The following is an 18,448-nucleotide window of genomic DNA, read 5'->3' on the forward strand; positions in this document are numbered from 1 at the left end:
GGTGGAACATGTTTAGATCGTTCATTTTTTGTTTTTTTGACAAATATGAAATTGTATGTCCTATTATTTTCCCGTCTAAACTTTCCTGCCTCCTTTCCATGGCTTCTGGATTAACCCCCTGTATGTTTTATTCTCTAATCCATGCAGTTTTAATTTTGTCAATGAAATGCCTTTTCTTTTCCCTGAAACAAAGATGTGTGAGGTCAGCACCTGTGAGGGAGGGAGGGATGGGAGGGGACTCACCCAGGCTGTTCCGAAAAGCCTCTTTGTGGCCCGTTGCTTTTGGTCACAGAATGTTACCTGTCACGTTTTAATGCCCATATGTTTTATGGTTTATAATACCCTCTCTTGGCCCCTGGATTTAGCTGTCTGTCCCAGATGAGTTAATTACAAATACCAGGTTATCCCCAGCCAAACAGCAAGATGGCTTGTTCTTCCTGCTTTTCTGAGTTGGTTATCCTTCCTTCATAGAGTAGAGGAGGAGAAAATGCCTTCCAAGCAAGATTGAGCAAGCATCAGCTGCCTCCTGATTCCTTGCGTTAGGGCCAGTGGACATCAGAGCCTGTGCGAGTGAATCTTCAAGGCAACTAGCACTCTTCCCTTGAGGACCAAGGGACCTTTCTTGGTCTTATTTCCAAACTGCACCGTATCAGATCATCTGTCCTTGGGGCTGAGTTTTACAGGCTATTAAGATGGTGGTGGTGGTGCTGGTGGGGATGGAAGTGGAGGGGATGGAGGGGGTGGGGATGGAAGTGGAGGTGGTGGAGGGGGTGATGCTGGTGGGGATGGAAGTGGAGGGGGTGGTGCTGGTGCGGATGGAAGTGGAGGGGATGGAGGGGGTGGTGCTGGTGGAGGTGGTGGAGGGGGTGGAGGGGGTGGTGCTGATGGGGATGGAAGTGGAGGTGGTGGAGGGGGTGGTGCTGGTGGGGATGGAAGTGGAGGTGGAGGGGGTGGTGCTGGTGGGGATGGAAGTGGAGGGGATGGAGGGGGTGGTGCTGGTGGGGATGGAAGTGGAGGTGGTGGAGGGGGTGGTGGTGTAGGTAGTATGAAGGTGATGGTGGTGGCAGAGATGGAAGTGGAGGTGGTGGAGGGGGTAGTGGTGATGATGACAATAATGAAAACATAACAACAACAGCTCACCTGTATTTAGTGTTTTCCATGTGCCAGCACTATTCTAGCAGTTTTCCAACTTGAGAAGCCTTTACAGTTAACTCTGTGGGAAGGGTCTTGTTAGCACCCTTGTGTAACAGAGAGAAACAGGTGATGAAGGGATGGTAGAGCGCGGCTTCAGCAGGGGATTGTTCATTTCATAACATTATAAGATGATCATGCGTGGTCTTAAGAACTGTGTGCAGACATTGTGCTCAATGCTTTACATGCATGTCTTCAGGTGATCCTGGAGGTGGGTACTGCTTATACCCCATGTCAGTGCCCAGGACATATCACTAACCTGGGCAGCGCCACTGTGCCATTGGAGGAAAGCACCATTATCCTTATTTACAGGTGAAGAAACTAAGAGCAAGAGATGGCATAAATCCTACCAATGGGCCATGATAGAGTTGAGAATACCAGTCGGGTTTAACTCTAGCCTCCATATTTTCTCTGACACACTGGTCTGTATTTTAAATAGCACATCCCTGGCCAGTGTGGCTCAGTGGTTGAGTGTTGACCCATGAACCAGGAGTTCACAGTTCTATTCCCAGTCAGGACACATGCCCGGGTTGTAGGCTCATTCTTTAATATGGGGTGTGCAGGAGGCAGCCAATCAATGATTCTCTCTCATCATTGATGTTTCTATCTCTCTCTCCCTCTTCCGTCCTCTCTTTGAAATAAAAGTATCTATAATAATAAAAGCATAATATGCTTATTAGACCAGACGTCCTTCCAGACGACCTTCCAGACGAACCCGGGGCTGCGAGGGAAGCCAGGGTCCCAGGTGCCAGAGGGAAGCCGGTGCCGACAGTCAGGGGAAGGAAGGCCTACTCTTGCATGAATTTCATGCATCGGGCCTCTAGTATTAAAAATAAAATACAATAGCACATCAGTGGTACATGCCAACCAGGTTCTCCAACTGCTGGTATCGAGTCTTTGGGAAAATCTACAGGGGGCTGAGCCCTTTGCTGTCTCCTGTACCTGCACACAGGCAGTGAGGGAATGCTTCTCGGATGAAGGAATGAGGAAACACTCATGGGAAGCTCCCCATCTGAGGACCTTGTGCTTTTCTCTTTTCTTGCAGAAGGTGGAAGTGCCCATGATGCTGCGGCTCCTCCGGGAGCAGAGGATGTTCATGATCCAGACCATCGCTCAGTACAAGTTTGTCTACCAGGTCCTCATTCAGTTCCTCCAAAACTCCAGACTCATTTAACTCCTGGACCCAGCCCCTGGAAGAGGGACCCAGCTCCATCTTGCAGATGGGGAGGCACCTCCACACAAAGCCTGCTCCCCCAGCAGAGCATGGGTGGCTGGAGCCGGCAGGACACGGGCTCCCTCGTCACGGGAGCCAAGATTCTTCATCAACATCATGTATTATTTTATATGAGATAATTTATTTTTTCCCCCTTTGGAATAACTTGTGTGAATCATTGTAATTGCAGTTTTCACAGTAATGTAGTGCTTTTCATTTGAACCACATTTTGACCGATCTGCATTGTAACACGTTGGTAGGGAAAGGTCGCCTGGTGGACCATTTGGGGGACAGAGGCAGAAGGGAACACATCTCTGGTGAAGTTGCAGCCAGATGGGTAACCAACCCTGAAATTCATCAGCTTAATTGCTCATGTCCAAATCAAAGATGGCAAGAAAATGAATTTATCCTAAAATGTAAAGATTAGGGCCAAGATCTTTTTTTCTGAGGGAAAAAACGCTCTTCTCTTATATTTTGGGCTCGGGAGCCTTGATGGACAGGATGATTCCTCCCTGCTTCCTTCTGTCCTCACCCTCAGTAGTCTTCCCCCAGTCCCTCCTCCAACCTTGAGTGACAGCCGGAGCAGCCAAAGGAAAGGCTGCATTTACAGTGGAGTAATCCTTGCCCAGGCTGAATGGGGAGCTTTGTTTGCCTCTTTCTCGACCACCCATTAATCTGGGCTCTGGAGCTTGTGTTTCCTTGCCGGGGGCCCGCACCCTCAGTATTTGCAGCTTCTCCTCATTTGCTCGGTGGGTGCCAGGCTGGTGGCCTTGGAGGCCCTGGGCCAGGCCATCTGTGCAGCTCGGTTTCTTGCCTGATTGAGAGAAGCTAATGGACCGGAGTGAGAGGAGAAAGGAGACAGGAAGGCCCTTGATCCTGTGTTTGTTTAGGATGGGTGTGCTGGACGGGGGCCTGAAGGTCAAGGTGCTGGGGGGTATTCTGTCCGTCCATGAGCCACCAAGTCATTGGAAAGGTTATACAGGAGACAGGTGAGAAAGCTGATGGGGGCTCTTTGACACTCAGCAGGAGCCCTGGCCAGGAGCCACACCAAGTGTGACCCCGCTGTGCTGGTGCCGTCTCTAGACTTTGGTCTGTGAGAGTAAAACTCAGCCCACTCGGTCCTGGCCCCCATGACGAACGTGGTGGAGTTCATGTCGCACAGAGCCCCGTGGTGGTCCCTCCTTTCTCCATATAACTCACTCTGGTCATTTGTGGTGTCACGCTGCCTTCAGTGAAGCTCGGTCCTCACTTTGTCTCTTCCTGGCCTTCACTGGTCCCTGTGCTTCGGAATTTCTTAGGTTAGTACACAGATATTCCACACACTTTCCATCTTGCTGAATTTGGGGGGATTTTCTTCTCTAGTTTTTCCTGAATGTAACTTTTAAATTGTTTTGTTCTCGGAATTGATCACCATGGTGTTCTAGCAGGCCTTCTTCCACTGCTGCTTTCATTTTCTTTTTTATCTGTTCTTGGGCTGAAATACAAGGAAAGAAGGCATCAGATCAACCAGAAAGAAGAGTGTGCCTCTGTAACTTCGGTCACCGCACACCAACGGACGGGTGTGGACACAGGTCCCCAGGAACTGCTTTGGCTTAGGAATCAATTCAGTTCCACATCTGGCCAGATGGTATGATTTTTCTCTTCGTTAGACTCAGAGTCTCTGGTGATGGAGGGCCTTCTGTCTTCTACCCCAAGGTCTAAAGAATCGGTCAAGGAGTCTAATCATTTCAGCCGAGCTCTGTAGGTTCTGGGATTTGGGTCTATATTCTGGAAAAGAAAGCTATTAGCACGCCATGTATTTTCAGCGGAACAGAGCTCACAGCCCTCCCTCGGGCGCTCAGGACTTGGATCATCCACAGGCAGAGAGGTATTGGTTTCCTTTCCTTAGATACAGTCCATCCTTGGGATATTCTGCTGTGAGGGACGTCAAACAATTGCCTGCTTTATTGTTTGATGGACTGCCAGTATGTCTCTTTCATCTCGTGGGCCCCAGCGTGGGTGCCATTGACAGGTCTCGTGTGGGCAGCCCGTAGATCTGTCTCTTTGCGCTCATCACTCACGGTCCCCTCTTCAACCCGTCCGCTGTTGCCACCTTGTGCTCCAGGAGTATTCGTGAATGCAGGAAATAAATGGGTTTAATATCCAATTTCCTAGCCAAAGTTTATGTTGAAACCCAAAGGCAAACATTGAAAGTTATGCCCCATCTTTCCTTTTGAAAAACAAGGGCTTTGGGTCCTTCAGCACATTATGCATTCCTTTTCACATCTCCAGCAAATGCCAGCCCCTCTCCTGTTCAATTAGCGGCCGCCACTTAAAGTTCTTCCAGTGGCATCTGCATAATCATTGCCCAGAGATGCTTTGTATCTGGGAAGCCTGCCAAGGAATAAACCTTGAAGCAAAGTGTATTAAATTAGTTATCTAGTTAGAGCTTTTGGAATGAGTTCCTGATGATGTACCAAGTCTGAAGCTGGGGCTGTCGGAGTCTGTTGCTGCGGTTTGGGTTTGAAAAGAGAAAATTAAAAAATTTCTCAACAGCAAAGCCCTCAAACACACGCAGGCCTCTGGTTTTGAAGTTCTCCAGGTGAAATGTTTTGTTTCTCTAATCCACACTCATTTGGATGCATCGGCCCCGTGTTTGTCCTTGTTCAGTACGGTCGCTGGATTGTGGGGGTGGAGCTTGATGTCTTCATCCTGGAGCTGAGCTGAGCCTGTGAGCTTCATGGGTTTCTCCAAGGAGACACCACCTTTCAGTAGCATTTCCATTGATAGACACCTCTTTCCCCGGACAGGAAGTATCACACATTGATTTCCTCATAGGACAATAAAGAGGAATGGGCTCCTCCCCTCCAGTGGAGGGGAGCAGTAAGATCAGGAAGGGGAAAACTTCTCCACATGGAATACTTAGACTTCCGAGGAGCCCCAGTACAGGTCATCTCACTTTTATACTTTTTGTGGTCCTGGGTTGAGAAGAGGAACTACATTTTTAACTGTAATGCATGTCATTGTTTGCCTAGGGAGTCACTTGTCCATCTCGGCTCCTTCCTTGAGGGCTGCTCTCTGAGATTTGACCACGGGCTCGCCCAGTGCTCACCTCACCTTCATCCTGTTTGCTCTCAGCTTCTGGGGTTCAGTTATAATCTCCAGTGGGTACTGCAGGTCAGTGTTTTTATCCAGTTGCTTCCTTTTCTGATCTTTCCCAGCTTACCATAGGTTGACCCAGATGAAATTTCCAATGGTTGGACCATATTTTACTTATAATAACATGGATCAACCTAGTCTATAGAGTGTTTATTCCCATTTTTTTTCAAGCAAGTGCTGTAGCTCACGGAGGCCTGAGCAGTGGGCAGCGTGGCCCTGGGTGGGCGTGCCATCTTGCTCTGGTGATTCTCGCCTCACTCGGTGAGTGGGCCATCTCGTGAGGCCTGGGAGTCACTGCAGAGATGTTAGCACATGTTGATTCTGACGGGCGGGCTTGGCCATCAGGCCCATCACCCTGGGGTTTTCCGCTGCTGTCTTTTCTGGATGTGCAATCAGTATTAGCTGTCCTCAGCCCGGTGGTTAGGGAACGGAATGTACGACCCCCGAAGGTGGCCTGTCAGAACACAGAATGTTTACTAATCTCTCTCCGACTTCCGATGCGTGTTTGGCAGGGGAAATGGGTATAGTTATTGATTCTTTTGGGGCAGATACGTCAACCACTTGGGGTGGGAGGCAGGTGCAGGGAGCTTAGATTCAAGAGATGGGATTGGATCAGACCCATGTTCATCTACCCCTCATTCCACCTCTGTGTCAGGCAGGGATAGTGGGCTCCTGGTGTAGGACATTCCCAGAGGCACCAAATGGTCACTGTCGGGCTCGTAGGCTGGCCCTTTATGGGAATTCAGCTTTCTCTTGTTTTACCAAAGATTCTGCCGCTGCTGTTTTGTATCGTTGCCTGTGGTTTTTATCAGACACTTCTCATGCTCTTCGGTAGCGATTCCATTCTGTGAGCAAAGCAACAACCCACCTAGCCCCACCTCCAAGGGGAGAAGTGGGGGTTTTCCGTGGACACTGACCACGTGTCCCAGTGGCCCACAGCTCTGTGACTGACAAACTAGTTGGCCCTGTGGGGTGGAAATCGCTAGGGCGCTCAGTTGTGTTTGACACTTCCCTTGAGCTCTGAGCGAGAAAGCAGAATGGTTCTTGTCTTTGCCTGTTTCTAAGACTCTGGGGGGCTAAAGGCCTTAGTGACCATTGGTTGCAAGTGGTAGCAACGTGCCTGGGAGAAATGTGAGCTGTACCCATTCCAATTCAGCCAACCCATAAACTCGAGTGGGTGAGCATTTTCATCCAGATAAGACCACCTTTCTTATCTTTTCCAGCTTAATGCATCTGCATGCTGCTCTCAAGGCCAAACTAAAAGGTTCTCTGTAAAAATGCCCATGGGCCTGGGATTGTGTGGTTTGGTGCCGTAAAGGGGAGGCTGTACATCAGTTCCTCCTGTTCACCGCTTCCGCCTGCCCTCCCATTCTAACAGCAAATTCAAGGGCACTGCATTGTAAGGCCGCAGGGCTGGAGCTGAAGTGCAGCCCGAATTTGACAAGCAGCTGCGCAGAAGTCACTGCTGCTTCCGCCACACTTTGGGCCCTCAAGGACCATTCTTTCCAGAAAGTGCCATAAGCTTGCCCAGAGCGGAGCTAGGAAGGGGAAGAGGAGGGGGGAGGCTTTTAGATCAGCCCTGAAGTTGTTGCCAGAACATTCGCAAATAATTTTCTGGACCCGAGAATGTCTGTCCTGCTCCCTACCTCCCTTTCTGTGCAGCCAGAAACCATGCGGTGGCCTCCCTGGGAAAGACGGGCGGCCACGCTGGCGTCTGTTTCACCCTTGTGTGTGGTTTTAAACCGCGTCTTCACGGTTGGCGTAGCGCTTGATGGTGTGGGTTCTGGTGGTGCCCGCGTTTGCTGCTCAGGAATCCCGCCTCCCCTCGCTTGCTGGTAGCTGATGCCTTCCTGGCAGTCCTGTGAGCAGGGGGCTCTGCTCCTCCGTGCGGCTCCCAGCGTTGGCAATCGCAGCTCCCGGGCATCTTCATTCCTCTTTCCTGCCCTTTATGCAAGTCGTGTTTATGATCAGGGCCCCCGAACTGGGAGGTGTCAGGACAGTGGCTGCAGTTGTTCCTTGTCTTGTTGGGGGGCCTGGGTGGGACTATCTTGTGACGTCACCCTCTTCATTCCAAGAGCACCTCACTCACCCAGGCCTGTGCTGACTTCGCCTTGCTCTCCACCAGCGCACCATTTCTTCCCCTTCCCTGTCAGGGTGACCCCTGCCAAATGGTTCCATCTGTCATAGAGAACCACTCTTAAACCTCTCCAAACGATGTAATTAGGAAATTGGATTTTAATTTTTAAAAGTTACGTAGTTTCAAGGAGTATAAGATCCGACAGATGGAAATAACCAGAATGGAAACAGCTAGGAAGCTGTCAGCAGCCAGGACGCTGCCCGACCCACCCACTCTTTCCCTCTGGGAAAGAGTGCCCCCACTCAGCTCGAGAGATGAAAGCCAGGATGGATTCGGTTGCCGGCCCTGTGTACAGTGATGATTGCCGCAGCGCCCGCTGTTCCTTTCAAGGTAACCTACATGGATTCCCAGCGGCTGCACTTGGCACATGGTGTGTGTGGTCCGATGAGTTTGTTTCTAGCTTCCTCCTGCACCCATGCGCCCTCCATCCTAGCCAGAATCAGGGATGGCACCTGGCTCCTCAGGGGAGGGGCAGGGCACGCTGCTCATCCACTCTCTAGCTTACCCCGTTCTTCTTCCCCAACCTCCAGGGCAATGCACAGGCCTCCTCACCTGACACAGTTTCAAGGAGAAAGCTGCCAAGATCGGATTGGGGTCTGTGTGTGCGCTGGGGTGGTGCTGTTTTGCTGAAATCTCAGGAATCCTGCTTTGAGTTTAGGGAGGTGGCTCTCAGGGCCTGGGTGCCCGGTGTTCTGGGCACTTCTCAGGGGCCTCCCTCCTCCCTCAACTGCAGGGTAGCTAATTAGTCACCTCCGGCCAAGAGCTGAAAGCTGTCACTCAGAGCCATTTATTTTTCCCAACTTGAACGTAATTTCCCTTTCACTGAACTTCCTTGCCACTGCTTGGGATCTTCAGAATCCATTGACTCCATCCTTTCAGGAGTGAGGTTCCTCTTCAGTAGAGATGGTTCCCTGGGATTTCCTTTGTTCCTCTAATAGCTCACTCCTTTGAGGAGTCTTAAGTGGAAAAAGAGTTACATATGCAGATGACTATTGACTCTATAACCTTATGTAACTTGTGTTGCTTCAAATAACAGGCTTATCTAGTTTGTTTCACTGAACTGTTGTTCTGCGACTTCAGTATTTTGATGCTTTCCTTGGTCTGTGTTTTATAAAATGTTGTGCATTGTGGTATCATCCAAACCACTTGACAGTGAATAGGTTTCAAGTCCAAAGGATGTATAGACAGCTTAGAAACGAGTTGGTTCTGAAGGTTCGTGGGTCGGCCCACAGAAGCCTGGCTTGCAGCGCAGCTGAAATCTCGGGTTGGGTCAGCCAGAGCTGGTTGGCTATCATTATTTCCAGGGCTTACCTGGAAATTTAGCCGCCTGATAGGTTGTTGCTGTGAGAAACGCATTCCGGGTTGGGACTTGGGATCCTGAGTTGCCACCTTACAAATGGAAGTCCAGTCTATCACCATCTTGTAAGGGGAGAGAGGGAGTGAGACGTTCATAGGACATTCCCTAAATGGGGAAGTGGTTTATCAATATTCATGTCAGCTTGACTTTGTTACAGACTCCCTCTCAATTTAATAATATTGAAAGCCTTAAATAAAACTATGCATGCTATCCTACGCTTTTTTTATATCAGTAAATAAGCTTATGCTTGGCAGTTTTGTACACAGTTATGCGGTGTATAAAACTGACTTTTGACAGTATTTTTTGCACTGTTTCCTATCTGTTTTTATAACGTCTTATTTACATTATACCGGTCCTAGTTGCTATTGTGTATGTTCTCACTGCCCATGTCATGGCTGTGAAATGTTTCATATGTGCCTTTACAAATGTGAGATCTTTATTCTAACCTTTTTTTTTTTTATAAAAGATATCTATTGATTTACATATGCAATAAACTTGTTTCTTTTTCCAGAGAAAAACGGTTGCATTTTCTCTCGTCTGTACTATGTGTGTTCGCTTTAGTTGAAAGCAGCCATCTCGTCGAGGGTTATTTTCACGAGCACAAGGGCCTGGGAACATCTACCGTTCAGTTTTCTAACACCCACTTATTTCTGCCCACGTTTTATTCCTGTGTAACATGATCACACGAAATAATTAGTCCGACATTTCCAGAGTTGTCACGTTTACAAAAAATATCTGACCGGGATGATCGCTAGGCAGATGGAGTGAAGACGGCACAGAAACGGACCCCCTTCTCCCAAGTGGGCGCCAAGTCCCTTCCCCCAACTGTCCTTTCCTCGGATCCCAGCCGTGCACCTGCAAAAGGCAGACGCCAGGCTGCCAGACAAGACCCAACTTTCAGTTTTTGTCTCTCAGCGTTATTAAGAGCACAACTCATCGCGAGCTTTAAGGCGGCGGCCCCACCCTTATTATTTCCAGCCCATCAGCTGCCATAGACGCACACGATGAAGCCCTGGTGATGAGGGCTGACACTATGGGGCTCTGATACATAACAGGGCACAGCACCACGGCTGGGCGTGACCCATGTGCAGCCCTGGCACCAGACCAGCTACTGTTCACTACACAGGTCCCAGCGTGCTTCACATGATGCAAATGAGAATACGGTCAGCGAGGGTGGAAGGAGATGGCAAATGTCTCATTAAACGGACAGATCTCTGTGTATGTTGACTGTGACAACAATACGATTCTAGTTCTTGAGAGAGAAGCCACATACTATTTTTAAAAGATGATAATAGGCAAAATGCCAATGAAAATGGAGAGAAGTCCAGTAGGTGGCAAACCATAATACAAAGCCATTATAACCAAAACAGCCTAGATGGCAAAAGAATAGGTACACACACTGATCTGTTTTCTCTCTCATGGACTGAGCAAATAGACTCAGTTTATTTTCTTTGGTTGATAAACAGAAAAAGTGGTTTTATATAATTTAGAAAACACTAGTAGACCTCTGTTTATCTCCAAACAGAGCGGGAGAAGAAACTTTTTTAAAAAAATGTAGAACAAAAGATAAATATTAAATACAAATTTGCAGTAAAATGACAAAAACGGGCTCAAACATGCCTATTTTCTGGTTTTTATATTTTATTTTCTTTAATAAAAATAAACGGGAGAACTTGTCAGACTTACCAGTCATGAAACATAATGGAAGAAAAGCTCATTCATAGTAGCGATGGAAACATGGAATCTAGGTGTTAAGGGGGATCTGTAGGACCTACATAAACATAACTAAACCCTTTGAGGCAAAACATAGACAAATTGGTAAACACTACATGCTTGGATAGAAGAGGTCATTTCTCTGTATCGCTGACTCCAAAGCAATTCTAGTAAATATCACAATAGCATTTTTGGAGATGGGGGGTGGGGAAAGGCCAAGAGAGGACTCTCAAGTACTTTGGAGGGTTAAACATGGGATAATGGTCAGAAAAATCCAAGAGAACACAACAGATTAACTCCAGTAGATACTGAAAGTTTTAGCGTGCAACAAAAATCAAGAGTATTTTACTGGCAAATCAATGGGATGAAATAGTACAGAAATAAACCAAAGTCTTATGGGATGGGAACATTTCACATCAGCAGGGGAAAATAAACCATTCAATAAATGATGCTGGTAAACGTAGCTAGCAATTGTGAACATTAAAAATTTTAAATAGTACCATCAGATCTCTTTCTATTAACACAATTGCAGATAGAGCGAAGACTTACATTTTAAAAATGGTTTTCTTTCTTTTCTTCATTTAAGGTTCAGAAGTGTTATGAGAAATAAAGTGAATGGCCCTGGCTGGTGTTGCTCAGTGGCTGAGCATCATCCCATGCACCTAAAAGGCCACCGGTCAATTCTGGGTGGGTTGTGGGCTCGATCCCCAGTAGGGGGTGTGCAGGAGGCAGCCAAATGATGTTTCTCTTTCACATTGATGTCTCTCTCTCCCTTCCTCTCTCTTTCAAATCAATAAAAACACTTTTAAAAAATAAAGTTAATGGACAACCAGAGGAACCATTGTCAGTACAGGACAAAGAGCTAATATCCCAATACACATTGAGCTCTTATAAATTACATTAAAAGACATGAATAGCAAAATCGGCAACTGCCATAAATAACAACTCAGAGAAGAAACAATTCCTAGGTGGGTGAAAAAGTACCCAATCTCATTAATAAATGCAGGTAAAACAAAGTATTTCATACAGTAGATTGACAAAAAAAAAAGTTTTTAATAGTACTGTTAGGAGGGTAGAGGGAAACAAATACTACAAATATTATATCCTACTGGCACCGGATAGTTTTTTAGGAAAAAATGTGGCAACAGATACTCCAAAAGTTTATATGGAACCACAAAAGACCCCGAATAGCTGCAGCAATCTTGAGAAAGAAGAACGAAGTAGGAGAGATCACAATACCAGATATCAAACCATAATACAAAGCCATTATAACCAAAAACAGCCTGGTACTGGCACAAGAACAGGCACAAGACCAATGGAAGGAACAGAGACCCCCAAAATTGACCCACACCATTATGGTCAATTAATATTTGACAAAAGAGGCAAGAACATACAATAAAGACAGTCTCTTCAACAAATGGTACTGGGAAAACTGGACAGACACATGCAAAAAGATGAAACTAAACCACCAACTTACTAGTACACCATACAAAAAAAAATAAACTCAAGATGGATAAAAGACTTACATGTAAGGCATGAAACCATAAAAGTCTTAGAGGAGAACATAGGCAGTAAAATCTCAGACATCTCTATAGCAATATGTTTACGGGTACATCTCCTAGGACAGTAGTTGGCAAACTGTGGCTCGCGAGCCACATGCGGCTCTTTGGCCCCTTGAGTGTGGCTCTTCCACAAAATACCATGTGCAGGTGTGCACGTACAGTGCGACTGAAAGTTCGTGGCCCATGCGCAGAAGTGGGTATTTTGTGGAAGAGCCACACTCAAGGAGACAAAGAGCCGCATGTGGCTCACGAGCCGCAGTTTGCCGACCACTGTCCTAGGGCAAAGGAAACTAAGGAGAAAATAAACAAATGGAGCTACATCAAAATAAAAAGCTTCTGCACAGCAAAATAAACCATCAACAAAACAACAAGAAAGCCCACTGCATGGGAGAACGTATGATACATCCGATAAGGGGTTAATATCCAAAGTACATAAAGTACTCGTACAACTCAACAACAGACGATCCAATTTAAAAAATGGGTTGAAGACCTGAATAAACATTTCTCCAACGAGGACATACAAATGGCCTAGAGCAGTGGTTCTGAACCTTGGCTGCACATTAGAATCACCTGGGAATCTTCTTAAAATCCTGATTTCTGGGCCTCCTCTTTCAGAAATCCTGTTTCTTTGTTATGAGCTGCGGCCACAACATCAGTAACAAAGAAACAGAATTTCTGGAGGAGGAGGCCCAGAAATCAGGATTTTAAAAAGATTCCCAGGTGATTCTAATGTGCAGCCAAGGTTGAGAACCACTGGCCTAGAGACATATTAAAAAATTCTCAGTCACTAATCATCAGAGAAATGCAAATTAAAACCACCTCACACCTGTCAGAATGGCTATCACCAACGAATCAACAAACAACAAGTACTGGCAAGGATATGGAGAAAAGGAAACACTGGTACACTGCTGATGGTAATGCAGATTGGTGCAGCCACTATGGAAAACAGTATGGCATTTCCTCAAAAAAATAAAAAATGGAACTTCCGTTCGACTCAGTGATCCCAGTTCTGGAAATATATCCTAAAAACCCCAAAACACCATTCAGAAAGAATATACACACTCCTATGTTCATAACGGCGTTATTTACAATAGCTAAGATTTGGAAACAGCCCAAGTGCCCATCAGTAGATGAGTGGATAAAAAAGCTGTAGGACATTTACACTAAGGAATACTATGCACCTGTGAAAAAAGAGGGGCCTCTTACCCTTTGGGACAACATGGACGGACCTGGAAAATATTATGCTCACTGAAATAAGCCAATTGAAGAAAGACAAATAAATATCACATGATCTCACTTATTTGTGGAATCTAATGAACAAAATGAACTGACCAACAAAATAATACCTGAAGCATGGAGGCATGGAACAGACTGACATATCTTGATGTGGGGTTGGGGGGACAAGAATTTATATGCTTATATGCATAGCCAATGGACATGGACAATAGGGTAATGAAGACCTGGGAAGGGGCTGGGTAGGGCTGGAAGGAGGGATGTAAAGGGGGAGAGGGATGAGAGGTATCTGTAATACTATACAATAAAAAGTACATTAAAAAATAAGTAAAATGGTCAGATTCCTCCCCTACCCCTGAAATAAAAATGTGGCTGTATTTATTCCACATAAATGTTTCCGCTATTTGATTCTGAAATCCCACTGCTAGGAATTCCCAAAATGCTACCTACCACACATGTCAGCAAAGTTATTAGTCTAAGAGTGTTGAGTGTGGCATTGTTTATAGTAACAGCAAACTGGAAAAACCACAGGTCCATAGCGAGGAGAACTGCTGAGTAAATTACAACATGCACATTCTTCTGCCTCTTACAAGCATGGGGCAAATCTGCAGAAGCTAAAATGGAAAGAGGTCCTTGTTGTTGAGTCAGAGATGACAAAATACGTCAGTGCCATCCTGCCTTGGTTTCTCGAAATCTACTTATATGGAGATGGAAAAATTGGGATCACATACGCAAACTGCTCACAGTGGTTTCCTCTGGGGAGTGGGACTGGTGCGGGAGAAGGAACTGCGCACTTGTTTCAGATCCCTTTGTTTTATTTTAAATTTATTGAACAATGATGACTTTTATAAAACGCCAAGATGGTGGTCTACGCTTACTTTAGGCTTAGCTACAGAGTAAATTAGCTTTATTAAAACCCTACGCTACCCAGAAGCAGGACCATGCCTTCCTCAGATCTCCACACTCCAGAGCTAGGAGGACTGTTTCATATATAGTAGGTGTTCAATAAACACCTTATTGCACTTGACTGGACAAAAGAATGCATCCCACCTGCTGGGCCCACTGTGTGCCGTGAACTGTGTGTGAGAGATGCGTGTGGGTGTGTGGAGATAAGGAAGGAAAGATAACACAGCAGGTTTATGGCTGCTCAAGCCATTTGCATGATCATGCATATAAAAAAGCTGGCGTCAGCTCCATCAGGCTTCAGTATTACCTAATGGGGAAGTTCCTCTTTGGATTACGGGAAACATCCCTGCGCCTGGCAATGGCCTGGTTCTGGGTCTGCGCTTCTCGGCAGCGGTTGCTAACAAACAATCCCCAGGTTGCTACCTTCTGGGCCGTGGGGAAGCTGGATTCCTGCTGGCCGTGCGCTCGGGGAGAGACCCGTGTTTGCTCAACAACACCGAGTTGGTAAGGAAAAATTCTTTTCCTTCTTAAGCTTTCCCTGGAGTGTTTCCAGACAAGGAGAGGACTGCACAGACCAATGAACAGAAGGAGAGATGGAAAGTCTGCTTTCAGGCAGATGAGGAAAGAGCCAGGAAAGAGAAGCACATGTGAAACACCTGTATGCATTGAAGGGAGACCAGGCACAGACGCAAGAATCGACACAGACGCAAGAATCGACACAGATGCAGGCTCCTGCCAGGGAGGGACACCCAGCTCACTTAATTGTTCCCCCTCACGGGTACCTTTATCCTTCCCCCTTTTAATTTAACTATTTATTTTGCTTCGCTTTAAAAGATTTTTTTCAATTACAATTGACATTCAATGTTATATTAGTTTCAGGTGCACAGGATGGTGGTCGGCCATCTACCTGGCACCATACATAGCTATTGCAATATTATTGACTATATTCTTTATGCTGGACCTGGAGAGTTATGCAGACTGTTTTGCATATAGTAGGTGTTCACTAAATGTCTTATTGCACTTGACTGGACAAGAGAATGCGTCCTACTTGCTCGCCTCACTGGGTGCCGTGAACTGTGTGAGATGCATGTGGGTGTGTGGACAAGAGGAAGGAAAGATGACATAGCAGTACAGAGAGGAACTTTACATCCCCATGACATTTGTTACTGCCAAATTGTACTTAGTCTCTTCATCTTTTCCACAGGCACCTTTTTTCCCTTTCTGCATCTTCCCTCTTTCTTCCTCCAAAGGCGCTGAACCCTGAAAGCAACTTCAGGCTAAAGTGGCCACCTGACCCACCTCCTAGGGGAGGCCTGGCTCACTGACTGACACAGAACAGCGGTGACCTGTCCACTCCACGATGGGGCTCCCCCACCTCTCTGAAGTCCTCCCCACTGACAAAAGGAAGCACAAACTTCAAGTACGATTCCCTTTTTTATTCTCTCTCATCATTCAGGTTTGTTCACATTAAAATAACAGGCATGAAGGGCAAAAAATAATCACATTTTTCAAAACTCAACCTGTCCAAAGTATCATACGTGAAATCATGCCATCATCTCTTAGGGGGAAAAGCATTAAAAAATGACTGTGATCTTAAGGTTAAAATTAAGACCAATTCCAAGTGAGCCATGTGTAAGGTTAAGTGCACCCAGTGTTTTCATGGCAATGACTTTACAGAAATGCAGGCGTGATGTATATGATTTGAAATATTCAAATCCTTGAAGGTTTCTGCATGAGCACTTAAATAAAAACTGCCACACTGGCATCGTTTCAGTGGCTTTCAATTTCCTGTTTGATCTCAGAAATGTACGGATGATCTTTGCCGTGAGCCACTTCCATGATCGCCATGGCCTAGGAGAGAGAGACAAAGAGGGGGTAAGAGCCCGACGCCCATCCCCTCGCACCTGCACCTGGGCTGACTTGACTTCAGCTGGACTTCTCTGCTTTAAAGGCAAGAGGCAAACTGGCTTTCAGATCCTGTACCCCGCTCCAGCATCTGCTCCAAAAGGGGGGAAAAAAGGCCCTGGCAGGGTGGCTCAGTAGGTTGGAGCGACATCCCATACACCAAAAGGTTGTGGGTTCTATTCCTGGTCAGGGCACATACCTAGGTTTCAGGTTAGATCCTAGGTTGGGGCACACAGGGGAGACAACCGATCGATATCTCTCTCTCTCCCTTCCTCTCTGAAATCAATAAAATCATATTCTCAGGCCCTAGCTGGTTTGGCTCAGTGGATAGAGCATCAGCCTGCAGACTGAAGGGTCCTGGATTCGATTCCGGTCAAGGGCACATGCCTGGGTTGCAGGCTCCATCCCCAGTGGGGGGGCATGCAGGAGGCAGCCAATCAGTGATTCTCTCTCATCATTGATGTTTCTATCTCTCTCTCCCTCTTCCTTCCTCTCTGAAATCAATAAAAACATATTTTAAAAAAATTAAAAACCAAACAAACATATCCTCAGGTGAGGGTTTTGAAAAAGGACAAGATTAGCTAGTAACCAAAGGGTCACCCAGTTTCTACCACTGCAATAGCTGAAGAAACCATAGAGAGAAATTGATTGCATGACATTTTTTACCCCAATATTCTAAGATTTGAGTAAAAAATGCTTTAGGGATGGATTTGGCTACGGTCAACCAAGTAAACAGCTATGCTGGAACAGAAAAGTCACAGTGAACTTTACATCAAACCTGTTTGATTTTAAGGTTACATTACTAATCTGTAAGACATGACGAAACCATTTTTCCCTTTCAAAGAGTGCATGCTTTCCTCTTAATACATATTCTTAAAAAAACAACAACAAAAAAACCCTAAAAATCGCTGGTTTCATTTTTGGAAGTTAGAGAGAGCCTATTAAATAAGGTGCTTTTAGAGCGAAGGGATATTAAGTGAAATAGAGTCTCCAGTGGCTCCATTGCTTCCTAGCTGTGTGGCCTGGGGCAATTTACTTAACCACTCTGTGCCTCTCAGAGTTAATGCACCTCAAGTGTTTATATTAGTGCCTGTCATATAGAAAGTATATATTGAATAAGAATTTATTTTGCTCCTTTGTACTCAACCATATTACTCATAGAAAAACTCAAATTACTCCCATTCTCCCAAGCGAGATTTTTGATGGCCTGTGACTTATGACAGCATTCTTTCTACTGTACCACTATGTTCCTAGATCTCAAACCAACAGGAGGCAGGCCAAGGAAGAGTGCAGGTCTTTTGGGATCACCCGTCGGGGTTTTTTTTAGGAATCACCTGTTAGATGCCTCCCCTCACCCTCCGCATTCCTTTCATGACTCACGTTCATTCCTTGCTCAAATCTACCCTACCCTTCTTTGACCTTGTACTTAATTACCTACCAGCCCATTGCAGTTCTGACCTAACAGGTTAATTTCCGCCTCCCCCAAGTAACTAAGGCAATAAACAGACAGATTCACCGGTTTAAAAAAGGAAAATGTTATACTTAACTCACACTCCTAGCCTGGCGGGGCCCTGACCCTCGCATGTGGGATTCGGACCTCACTCCCATGTTCCCCAATAGTCTGGGAAGGTTTGGGGAATCTGGAGGACTGGGCATCTGAGCTAGTTGGTGGCCCCAACTTTTACAAGCATTCTCTGACAGGAGTAAACAGGCTGTCCCAAAGGTTACATGTTATCAACTGTTAACTTCTACATAAACGACCAGGACAGTCTATGGTACACTTGCACTGCTGTGAGGTGGGCTCGGGCTCGGCCTCTCCCACGGGCAGCACAGGGCCGCTGTCAGACACTGGGTGGCCGGCGGGTGCTGCCCAGGGTCCTGGTTTCCCTGCCTGCTAGTCACAACATGAGTTGGGGGAGCTGAAGCCTTCGACTCAGAAAGGCCCGTTTAATCAAGGCCCCAGCACATACCTGAGGCTAATTACTTAACCTGTTCGCATCTCAATTTCTTCATCAGAAATATCTCATTTTCATGAGAATTAAAAGAAAAGCCACAATGTCAGGGTCCTGGGATGGAACTGACCTACCTCATGG

General features: G+C 46.3%; 2 protein-coding genes across 2 annotated transcripts in view; one reads left to right on the forward strand and one right to left on the reverse strand.

Annotated features, from left to right (window-relative positions):
* PTPN14 (protein tyrosine phosphatase non-receptor type 14) overlaps positions 1 to 12,690 on the forward strand; it is a gene marked incomplete at its 5' end in the record, with an annotated part of 93,943 nt that extends 81,253 nt beyond the window's left edge. The window contains one exon of the mRNA XM_081112672.1: positions 2,237 to 12,690. Within this exon, the coding sequence (XP_080968798.1) occupies positions 2,237 to 2,365 (129 nt within the window). The 3' untranslated portion in view covers positions 2,366 to 12,690. The remainder of the gene's footprint in view (positions 1 to 2,236) is intronic.
* A 3,181-nt stretch (positions 12,691 to 15,871) lies between these two features.
* The window catches only part of SMYD2 (SET and MYND domain containing 2), a gene marked incomplete at its 5' end in the record, with an annotated part of 51,935 nt that continues 49,358 nt past the window's right edge, over positions 15,872 to 18,448 (reverse strand). The window contains one exon of the mRNA XM_081112673.1: positions 15,872 to 16,301. Coding sequence (XP_080968799.1) covers positions 16,221 to 16,301 — 81 coding nt within the window. The 3' untranslated portion in view covers positions 15,872 to 16,220. The remainder of the gene's footprint in view (positions 16,302 to 18,448) is intronic.

The sequence above is a fragment of the Myotis nattereri genome (assembly GCF_964212035.1).
Source record: "Myotis nattereri genome assembly, chromosome: 18".
Classification (NCBI taxonomy): Eukaryota; Metazoa; Chordata; class Mammalia; order Chiroptera; family Vespertilionidae; genus Myotis; species Myotis nattereri.